Consider the following 12,282-nt stretch of genomic DNA (forward strand, 5'->3'; position numbering starts at 1 on the left):
TGTTTCCTGAACATAGCAAGAACACATTCAGTCTTTCATGGTTAAGTGTGGTGCTAGCTATAGGTCATTTATCGCAGAGAAATGTAAACTTACTTTCACATAAAAAACTGTACAAAAATGTTTATAACAGCTTTATTCATAAGAGCCAAAAACTGGAACCAACTCAGATGTCCTTCAATGGCTGAATCATTAAGCAAGCTTTCGTACACCCATACCATGGAATAGTCCTCAGCAGTACAAAGGAATGACCTATTGACAAGCAGAATAATTTGTATGGATTTCAAGGGAATCATGCCAAATGAAAGAAAGCCAATCCCAAAGGTTATATACTGTGTGATTCCATTCATATAATATTCTTGAAATGACAAAATGATAGAGATGGAGAACAAATTAGTAGTTGCGAGAGGTTAAAGAGTGGACAGGGAGAGAGATGGCCATGGCTATGAAAAGATAGCAGAAGTGTTCCTTGTAGTGATGCTGTCTTTATCTTGACTGTAGTGATGGTCACACAATCCACACATGTGATAAAATTGCATAGAACTAAACATATACACATACAGACAAATGAGTACATGTAAAACTGGTGAAATATGAATAATAATGGATTTTATCAATGCCAACTATCTGATTGTGATATACTACAGTTGTACAAGATATTACCATTGGGGAAAACTGGGTGAGTCTATACAGAATCTCTTTCTTATTGTGTCTTATAACTGCATGAATATACAATTATCTCAAAATATGAACTTTTAAAAAAGAAAATGAAAAGTTGAGCCTAGAGATATCAGGCAAAGAACTGAATAAAATATCGTGTATCCACAGTGTGGACTATTATTCAGCTATTTAAAAGAACAAATTAGAGCTTATTTACTTGTTAGAATTTCATAAAACTTTGTCAAATGAGGAAAGTAGAGTTCAGAAATGTGTGGTAAGATTCTATTTTTAAGAAACAATATCCAAAAATACCCCTACATATACTTCTCATGCATGTGTGTATATATATATATATATATATATATATATATGCATATATATTTGTACATAGCTGTGAGGTATGTGTGTGTGTGTGTGTGTGTGTGTGTGTGTGTGTGTGTGTGTGATTCGGCAATGGATAAATACATGTGAAGATACATACTAGTTTGTTAACATGAATTACCTTGATGAGAGATGGATGATACGGATGGTTTGGAGGGACTCGGGGAAGGAGTAACCAAGAAAAATAGAAAAAGAAAAAAAAATAGAGCACTAAAAATACTAATACATAAAACAATAACAGTGTATTTTAATATGCAATTATGTGTGTGTTTTGTGTTGTTATAAATTTATAGAAAATTTAAGAACTGTTATATTGTTTTTATTATTATTATTCAATAACTGTAAATTATACAGATATAATTTACATATCATTCAATTCACCCAAAGTGTATAATTCAGTAGTTAGTAGTATATTCAGAGTTGTACAATGATCACCACAGTGAATTTTAAAACATTTTTATCACCCTAAAAAGAAACACCATATCCATCAACAGTCATTCCCCTTTTACTCCCAATTCCCCATCCCTATAGCGAGGCAACCACTAATCTATTTTGTTTCTATAGATTTGCCTATTATGGATATTTCATATAAATGGAATCATAAAATATATGGTATTTTGTGACTGGCTTCTTTCACTTAGCACGTTTTCAAGGTTTATCCATATCGTAGTATCTATCAGCATTTTATTTCTTTTTATTGCCAAATAATATTCCATTTTATGGATATATTACATGGTATTTCTTCATTCATGGGTAGAGCCTTGACCATGTGCATAGTCATCCAGGGATGATAATGATTATAGCAGAGTCCTCTTTGTATCTTTCCCTAATCTTTCTGTTAAGCTGTCTGCCTCATTTAGTATCACACTCAGGTATTAGCTTTCCCTAATTGCCAGCTGGATGCTCTTTTGTTTTTGACAATTCCCTTATATACAAATTGCTCCAGAGTCTGGTCCAATTGCATTTGGGCAGGAGTAGTTTTTGAGGCCAGTCTTTGAAGTTTGGTCTTACCCCAAGAGGGCATTTCTTAACTATGTCTTTCCCTTGTTCTCTAAAACTATCTGGCTACCATTTAGCTTTAGCTTGTTGTCCTAATGCCTTCTTTTAATCACTTACCCCAAAATCTCCATTGTTTTTAATAATCACCTTGAGCTTGAACTTCCTCATACTCTATTTCAAATAAAATCAATTCCTTGAGATAGAGCTGTCTGTATTTAAGGACGCTTTGGCAAAATCTTTGAGCCACTGCTCTGGGCACTGGGCAGGGATGGTAGCCCCTGGTCTTCTCATCTCAGCCTGCCTTTCTAGACATGCAACCTCAGCCCTACAAGCAAGCTGGAATGAGGGCAATCAGGGCCTCACTATTCTTGGCCTCCCACAGGTAGGATAGAGCCTCCACTTTGTGAATAGAGGCCGCATGACCTCTCAGCTGTGTTCACCAGGAATTTAACTTCTATAACTTGGAGTTGGAGGGTATTAGAAATGCTGCTGGCCTGCCCCTTTAGATAAGATACCATATCCCTTGGATGGGCTCTGAGGCGAGAGGAGCCCATCCTCTTGGGCACACCCACCCAGAGTGGAGCTTCTTTCAAGCTGAGCTAGGGAAGGAAGGGTGGGAGGGAACAGGTCATGGCTCAAGTGCCATAGACGCTCTCTGTTCTTACCAAGTTTTAGTAGATTTTCTTGAATAAATCTTTCTTCATCCTCTGTATGTTCTTAGGACAATTTCCAGAGACTTCAAATGGTGGTTTTGTTTTGGTTTTTTATACAATTTTTCCCAGTTATGTTTGTTTGGCTGGGGAGAAGGTCCATGGAACTTCTCACCTTGCCATTCTGGAAGTGGAACCCCCAGAATTATTTTTTAAAAGACTATGCAAAAGAAATTCCTGGTTTCATCACATACACTGAACTTCAGTTTCCTTATCTGTAAGTGGGGCTAATAATCCACACCACACTGCCTGGAACATAGTAGCCCTGAGTAACAACTGTTAGTTCTTCTTTCCCTCCTCTTATCTTCCTTTTGGAACTTAAAGAAGTTCTAGTTGAATAAAGAGACCTGCCCAATAATGTGATGTCATGCTTAAGAATTTTAAGACTCCAAGAAAGTATTGCAAGTAAAGTAAGAAATGTATGTAAACACTATTTAAAAAGTGATCTTCAGACCCAAACAAGGGTTCTTTCAGTGGTTTGGCTCATGAGAAAATACTTCAACAAAACCAGAAACAGCATGATTCAAGGTCTCATTCTTCTTCCTTCCTCTCCCTCACCACCTCCTCCTACCCCAGTTTCTCCCAATTCACTTCCCCACTGCATTAAAACCTTTCACCAACGTATGAGAATTACTGAGTTGAAACTGAATGATTGAATAGTTAAAAGAATAAAATTCAGTCAGTCTATATAAAGATTTGTAAAGTGATTAGTAACCAGTATTCTCTCTGAGCTGTTTCTGTACAGCAGCCTGGAACTTGAAATAAGGTCTCTCTCTCTCTCTCTCTCTCTCATACTCTCATTCTCACTCTCACTCTCTCTCTCCTTCTCTCTCTATTTTAAGAAATGAAAATCTCATGAAAGCCATTTCCAATGTCATGTGTTCATTCATTTAACAAAGGCAATTTAATGCCTAGAATGTGTGTAGCACTCTTCTAGGTACTTGGGTCCCTGGTTTGCATCTTAGGAGATGAGATGAGATTTGAGGAGCTGGCCAATCAGCATATGCTTTACCAAACCAAAAAATTATTGATCTTTGTGTAGCTTATCCACCTACTCATAGCTTAAAATGATCAGGAGGAACAATGTGGATGTGACCCTAGGAGAGGCTGTAATTGGCGCCTACCTTTAACTCCACCGTGTACCAGCTTTAGAGCTGGCCAAGGACAAATAGTGTCTTGCTATCAACTTCTCATATAGGTAATATTGAGCAACCTGAATTCCTTAAAACAGATTCCTAAACTGCTACAAACCTTTTGACCTTCTTAAGAGATCTAGAACCCAATCGTTTCTATTTAAAAGCCTAGATATCTTCTTTAAATAAAAAATTCAGAGACTTGGGATAGACTTTAAAAAATTTAAATCTGAAACTAGGAAGATTTTATATAGTTTGGATTGTGAAATGAAAATTGCATTATTTGATTTAGCAGGTACATAAAGAATCCTTACTACTTTTAATATTAGCAAGACACATTCCTACATTCAAAAAATACATCTTGTACACAAATAACTATAATGTTAGACAAAAAATATTTGTTATAATAGACAGTCTGTAAATGCCACTTAAAACATTCCTGTTAGGGGAACTAGAAAGGGTTTCATAAAGGAAATATCATCTGATCCAAAGCCAAAGAAGAGGCATAAATGTGGGGACATAATAAAAGAAACCCAAGTATGTTACAGGCTGCCATTAAAAACAAGCCAGTAATCCCACGTGCTTGGAGCACTGGGGGAACGGAAATAAAATTAGAGGATTTGTAGAAATCATGAAGACCCCAAAATGTCATCAAAGGAGTTGGGAGTTTATTTTGAAGCCAACTGAAGGCATGCCAGAGTTTTTAAACAAGGAGTGATAATCAAAACTGTCTTAAAGAGATTATTGCGACCTTCACGTATAAACTAGATTTTAAAAAATCAGAGGTAAGAAGACGAACACAGAGGCCATAGTTGTATTACACCAGGTGAGCCTAAACTAAGAGAGCAAAATCACATTAGATGTCAGTTCCATAAATATGAAAGAGGAATTCAAATCAAGAAAATGGATGCAAGAGATACTACGATGAGGGATGAGTGGAACTTGGGAACTGATGTCAGCGGTGAGAGGGGGAGTGCAAGATGTTTTGCAGTTTAATGTCTGTGTGCTAGGGAGGTTGACAATGTTCTTCAAAAGAGAAAGGAAACAAAGATAAGGTTTGGGGAAAGAAGGAAAGTCATGTTTCATTTATTCAATAAATATTTGCTGAGCACTTACTATGTGCCAGGACTGTTCTGGGGAGGATGAGAGTTATCTTTAATTTTTAAAACACTTTATGTGTTAAAGGCAGTGTTCCCAGTCTGTGTGACTCCAAAGGCAGAGCTGGATTGAGTGAGTAGGAGTCAGCCAGGAAGTAAAATACCTTTCTAATAAATGGAGCCTTCTTGATAAGTAGTAAGAGCTCTGTTACAGGCAGTATTCAAGCCTAAATTGGATGATATTCTTCCAGGAACACTGTGACAAGGGATTCCTGCATTAAGAGAGAGTAGACTAACCTCTCTGCAAGTTCTCTCTCAATCTTAAGTAAGAGTCTATTCGTTCCATGATCTATTCCTATGGGTTCTATTATTAATCTCTGGTTTCTCTCAATTATTAAATAAATTAGTCTGTCTGCCATTCAGTAAAACTCACACATTTACATCTGTTATTCTTAAATTATTTTTGGTTAGGGCTCTTCTTCTTTATTAAAATATTCTACCCAGTAATGTTACCTCTGTAGCTAATTTAGAACGTCAACCCTGGTAGACTGGGTTATAAATATCAGAGAGGAAAAGGATTTCTTGTGCCTAATAATATTTTTGTTTGGAAGAAGCCTCGCAAACGAGAAATGAATTATCTTGACTTCAAGATTGCGATGCAGTTTCTGTATTTTGCAGCAATTCAAGAAGAAAAAAAAAATACCTCAGAGTGGTTCATTTTGATACAGCAAGGTAAAGAAAGAGAATAATTGTTCTCCAAACACTGTAAAGCTTTAGATCAGAAACATTTATCTGTGCTGCATTTAGAAAAAAAGAAAGGGAAGGGAAGGAAAGAAGAGCAAAAAGGGAACCTGTCAGGAGCTCCCCTATAAGCTATAGTTAAAGCTTTGCATTTCCTGGTGTTTCTTTTGAAACGTAAAATTCCACAACAAATAGCTCTGTAACGTGTAACCCGTATGAAGATTCAATTCAGATTTAAGCGCTTTGGTTTGCTTTTGAATCTTGCTATTTTCTGCATTTGTTTTGACTGCTCTCATCATTCAAGATTGACGGTTGGATGGGTGTGTAGGAGGAAGCAGCAGCAGCAGGCTTACAGCTTGCAGACAAAAAAAATCTGCCTTATCTGATGGCTATTATTGAAAATGCGAGGTGTAGCCTGGGCTGGGTAATGAAGGGGAGCGAGCGAGGGGGAGCAAGGAGCATGGAGCTGCATACTGATGAGTGTAGGAGTACTTGATAAAAAGAATTCTGGCTGCTGGCCGTGCACTGCTCATTGTGGAGTACTCCAACAATCACACAGAACGCAGACCAGCCCAAGCCGACAGCTTGATATGCCTTCTTCTGCTGCCTGGTTTTGGGGGCTGTGTGACGTACTGGTCGGTAGTAAAGATTAATATGTAAGAAATGTGGAGCTAGGATCAAGTCATACTCCACAGCCTGCCTGGCAAACTATGTTTTACTTCTGACTTTGCTCTCTCGCTGAGAACATTAATCTGTCAAGCTGGCGGGCTCCTTTGATAGCAACTTTCCCAGGAGCATGATGTGGCAATGCCACCTCTCAGCCCAGGACTACCGCTATTACCCCGTGGACGGCTACTCCCTGCTTAAACGCTTCCCTCTTCATCCTCTTACAGGACCCAGATGCCCTGTCCAAACAGTGGGACAATGGTTGGAAAGCATTGGGCTACCTCAGTACGAGAACCACCTGATGGCTAATGGATTTGACAATGTGCAGTTTATGGTAAGATGCTCTCTGTGGCCACGGAGCTGCCTTTTGTCTGTCTTTGCTTCTTATGTGTCTTACACGGCTCAGAGGCAGCCTGATTTGCACCAAAACCGGTCAATTTTATATACGTAACCGCATTAGAAAATCGGATGCCCTTAGGACTGAACTTACTGTGTAACATATAGGCACTTGCTGAGAAATGAGATCTATGTGCATCCATATACATGTGTATTATATGAATGAACCGGTGAGAGTACTATTTATAGGCAGTGAAAGAAGATTAACATTTATATTCTCCCTGTCATTCTTTGTGTGATTTTTATAGATTTGTAATCTCAGAATACCCAGTTAGATTATAGAACTCTTCAGTTAATTCTAGATTCCTAACACATATTATTTCATTTGCGCATCAGCGTTTAGTAGTTAATTAGACAATTTGTTATGTTTACGGTGTGCAGGTCATTTTTTTTCCTGGTAATTGTTCAATAAGCAGTTTAAATTGTGTGGATGACCTTTAGTTCGTTAGCAAACTGATTCAAATGTTCTATTATAGACAGCTTTCACTTACTTCACATGCTGATTGAAGAGCAATGAGGTATTGTTTATTACTTTATGTAGAAAGCAAACACTTCCATCAATTAACTGTCAGTATCTAGAAAGAGAGGCTGATGGACTAAGTACATTCATGTACTTCTGAATACTGGTCTGCCTGCAATCTAAACCTGGTATGTGCAAACTTCCCACTGCGACGAATATAGGTGAGAAAGGAGGATGGGGAAACGTGCAGACCCATAATACAGCTTTCTGATCATTCACATACCTCCCCCAGTGCTCATCAGTTTCCCTTGTTAAGCTACGTCACAGTCCTTATTAGCTTTCTTTGCTTTTAAGGTCCCATCACACATATTACTGATCCCTAAATTTAGACAGAGCTACATAACATAGGCATGTAACACAAAATGGCTTGCAGAAACAATTAATAGCTATTTCTAAATAAAATGCTGGGCTGACACCTGAAGCCTATTAGTAACAAAATTGATAACACAGTACTGAGAGCTAGGCATGTCTTTTTATTTCCATTAGAGATTATTTTCTCCAAGCTTGACTTGACTATTGTAGATTTGAAAATTATTCAGACTGTTAAACTTCTGCTGCTTCTCCAAAAATGTGTGCCCCATGAGCTTTTCCTTTTAAAGCTGCATAAATGTAGTAAGACATATGAGCTCTATGTAATTGTATCCATAGAACTCTTTATGAAGCTGTTTTTATAATGAGACCTACAGCTACTGTTATTTTTCTCATGTTTAAGAATACTGTCACAGATTAGACAGATATTGTGGGTATTAAAATAGGGGAAAAGTGAAATTGCTTCAATTGCTATAAGAGTCTTAGGACAGACTGAGCATAATTAGGACAGACTTAGGACACTAAACAGGTGACACTAAGAATTAGAGGAACCATCGAGTAGAATGAAAGTCTTCTCATTGTCGTTATATTTACTGCGCATTTGGATAAGTCTTTATCCTTTCTCCTTATCTCTACTTGAAATAAGACTCTCTCATTCCCACTCCTCAAACCTGTGTCCAAAATTATTCTGGTCCCATGAGAAGTTAGGTAGGTCTTTGGATTCTCTGGATTGTCTGCTTGGAAAATTTTAATTCAGCATAACTTTCCTCTGAATGTTAAACACTTTTGAGTAAATATAATCCCTTTTTGAAAGCCCAATGCAAAGGTTAACCAAACATGTTTCCAATAAGCATTTGGAGATCGGAAAAAACATTCATGAATGAAATATGTATAAGCACTCCAAAATGTATCCAGGAGGCAAAAAATCCTGGACATATGTGACAAAACCAAGGTCTGATCTTCTCCATAGATTATTGTCTTTATTTTTAAAATTCCAATTATTGTATATAATTTTTCAGAAATTAAGAAAACATGGTTAATTCAGAATAATCAAATACTTTCTACATGAAACAGAATTAACTTTAAAAATCTGAGTTATCATTCAGAGGAGTTAATTATGAAAATGAAGCAAACCATAAAAGTGATACCAATCATCGCTTTACGTGCTGCTGTTCCACTTATTTGCTGCTTGTATCATAAAAAAATCAATTTCTATGTCTATAAAAATTATTTTTTGATCTCCATAATCTAATTTATTTAATTATGAACTTAGTTAAAGTACACTAATATGATCAGCCAACTTTAAGAAATAGATTTCATTAATGGTGAAAAAAATCTGTTGGACTTGCTTAATCTGCACTCAGTATCATATTCTAGCTTTTGTTTTTCCTGAAGCACATTCTGACCTGCATTTATTCATCCTGTTGCCTAAGCAACAAGCACCACACTCCTATTAACTATGATGTAGTGCAGGTCTTATTAGCTTTTTAGAACAAGACAGTAGAGACATCAAAAGGATATAATTAATGTTGGTTGAAATATCATAGTACATCCATGCATTGATATATTTTATTTAGGAAACATTCTCAAGAGTTAATTTTTCATTTAATCAATATTCCATTCATGAATATGAGTTTCAAAGGGTTCACATAAGTAACTTTCAAAATATTTACTGAAAGCTTTACAAATTTTTTTTGTTAACTCTGTTCTATGTACCCTTACACATAAACACAATGTATGGATGATTTATCCACATGGCTATGATTAACTTTAATAGATATTTCTTACATCAATTTCTAGGCATGGTTAGAAAAGAAGGACCCCCATTTATTTTAAAATATCTATCAATCATTGCTTCTCCTTTGGGCTCTTAACACTTATTCTTGATTTTATTGATGTGTCAATTTTTAAAAAATATCTGAAAGTCAGAATTCCAAACTTTTTCTTTATGTAACTGGTCATGGTTTGCAGAATAGTTTTGTACACAGTATTGACCTTAAAAATGTAAGATAAATGGAAATTGGTACAAAGAATAGCTACAAAAGTACATCTGGTCACCTAAGACTTTGGGAAAGTCAGATCTATGTTGCAATCAAAAGTCTGAAACTTCAACACAGAAACCCTTTGTCTAAAGACTTATCCAAGCCCCACTCTACCTGTTCATTCCCTCTGATGTCATATATCATCAGCTCCCGTCTAGTTAGGCATGTCTACCTGCTACTCACTAGCCTCTGGGAATGCCACCATGGTCCTCTGACATCCCACCTGTTTTCCCCAACTTTGCCACATATAGAATGTGTCTGTTTCAACATTACCTTTTTTCTTTTCACTAAGGAGTTTAAGTATGAAGTGATTATTGTACAAAATGCCCATGATGATTTACTTTCTTATTATATATGTTTCGATCATCATGTCTTTTCCTAGTCTGATGACTGCTTCCTAAAATTTGTCTCAAACTATTAATATCTATTCTTGTCTTGATCTGCTCATTTGTACTCTCCCTCAACCTTCACAGCTATTTCCTTTCCTTCCCCTCTGTCTTTTATCCTCTAAGATCTAACTCCGTTTCTACCCAGTTTGTATAGCTTTTCTTAAGGACTCCAGTCCTTAGCAGCCTCTCTTTTCTCTGATCTCATATAGTGGTTGTATTTGGCATGAAAAATAACATTTGGCGTGCCATGATTCACTGTCTAGAATTAGGAGTTAAGTTTTCACTTGTATATATCTTGTCTCCCCAACTAGACTGGAAGCACTTCAAGTCCAAGTTCTGTGTATTCAATTTCCTTGCCTTTCTCACACTCCTAGCATAATGTTGTGTACGTAGAAATCTCCCCATAAAAACTGGATGCACAGCAGATTATTGTAGATGGACCTCTGGCCTCATTTTTAAACTGGAAGCCTTGTTTTGCCAGTGGGAACATAGAGCCTTAGTACCCTTCTTTCATTCATGCAACAAACACTCCTTAAACATTTTCAATATGCTAAGGACAGTGTTAATTACTAGGGATATAACAGTAAACAATATATCGTCTTTGACCTCAAGCAGGTTACAGTGTTGCTCTCAGACATATCATATTATTTACATACACAATGCATACACATTCCTTCATGTGCTCACACACACACGTGTATACACACACTACATCATGGGGATCTTGCCCCTCATCCTACTGTATAATCACCATCCTTCAGCATATTACTTACCAGCAATTGTTTTTTCAGAAGCAAATTACAGTAGGCAATGGAAGAGGTAAAATCTATCATAGCATGGAGTAATGGAAAATAAAGATACCGATAACATCAAAACACTGGCAGTGTTATGGTAGATTTGTAGTCCAAAGACTGTATTAAAAAGTGTATATTACTTGGAAAACTGACCCATAGCCTCACCATGTTCTAGCTAACAGTCATATTTGTAAACTCTAATCAAAAGGAGGGAAGAATGAAATTATACCAACTTATTTTTTTTAGCATCTCCTGTGTTTTCTGGCAGTTGCCGTCTAGGTTGACTAGGGGTGCTTTAACCACTGTTAAAATGTTCAAAATGTGCACAGAGTAAGATATAAAAATAATACCTGGAGCCCTACATGAATTAGCATTTTTGTATACTTGGGTAGGTAGTATTCATAAAGAACTTAGTGAAGGTCAAAGTGAGTACTGCTTATTAGACGTTGAAGTAGAGTCACAGAGCTCTAGGAAGTCATCCATTTGAACCAAAGATTTGAACAAGATTGATCTTTTAGTATTTAATTGAAACTTTTTTCATTTTTGTGGTACATTTTACATGTTAATAGACTTACTTCTTTTCTCCTCTTATAAATAACTTTTCTGTAATAAGAGCCCCATTTGCAGTTGACCTGATAAAAATGACCTTTTGAGTATCTTAGCAGCATATCATGATCCAAGTAGGAAGTTAAACTTGTGAAGCAGAAAAATAAACTGTCCCTAAAGGGTAAGACTAATAACCCCCATGATGTTTTCCTGTTTCAAATATTGTTTAAGAAAATGTTATAAAATTACTGAGATTTAGAGGCATAAGAGAAATATACCTGTCACACTCCCTACGCCTTCCTTCTGAAACAGGCTAGGCTCTGAGTTGAGTAGGTGGCTTTATACCGAAAGTGCAGCTATAATTTTCTAAACTCATTTAGGCCAGTAGTTACACACCCACTTTTGAAAAAAAAATCTTTTTTTTTTCAACAACTGGCATTTAAAATCTGTTGGTAACCAACAGTCAAAGCCAGGAGGGAGTCATTCTTTATCTAGACAACAGCTTAATTACAGGTATAACAGGGAACAGCCTCACAGTGGCGTGAGAGACGACTGAAGTAAGACTTCTCGTGCCCACTGTCTCACTTCTGTATCATTCGGTTTACTCACCTGTAAAATCAATGTAATGAGAGGTCCAGGAGAAATGTTCTTTGGACTTGTTATTTAATATTTTGAGCTCTTTAAAAATGCAGGGTATGATACTGATGCTGGCAGAGCTATTAATTGTTCTTGTAGCTCTCATTAGCCTTGGAAGACTGCTTGTGTGGCAGAAAACTCAGAAATGAGGGCATGTGCAGGCATGGCCATCTGAGAAGGATGAATGGCCTTCAGAAAAAACAGTAGCCACAATTCTAATCTGGTGACACGAAGGACAAAAGAGCCTTTTCTTCCACCTGCAAGTT

The 12,282-nt window shown here is 36.8% G+C and overlaps 1 protein-coding gene across 15 annotated transcripts in view; it reads left to right on the forward strand.

Moving 5' to 3' along the window:
- The window catches only part of ANKS1B (ankyrin repeat and sterile alpha motif domain containing 1B), a 1,217,724-nt gene that overhangs the window by 793,261 nt on the left and 412,181 nt on the right, over positions 1–12,282 (forward strand). For 8 of the 15 annotated variants that reach the window (XM_032645652.1, XM_032645651.1, XM_032645653.1 and 5 more), the window contains exon 1: positions 6,515–6,718. In XM_032645652.1, the coding sequence (XP_032501543.1) occupies positions 6,515–6,718 (204 nt within the window). Of the gene's footprint in view, positions 1–6,272; positions 6,719–12,282 lie in introns of those variants that run through there. The other 7 variants (XM_032645644.1, XM_032645646.1, XM_032645647.1 and 4 more) reach the window with 2 other exon arrangements.

This window comes from Phocoena sinus, chromosome 10 (genome assembly GCF_008692025.1).
Source record: "Phocoena sinus isolate mPhoSin1 chromosome 10, mPhoSin1.pri, whole genome shotgun sequence".
Taxonomy (NCBI): domain Eukaryota; kingdom Metazoa; phylum Chordata; class Mammalia; order Artiodactyla; family Phocoenidae; genus Phocoena; species Phocoena sinus.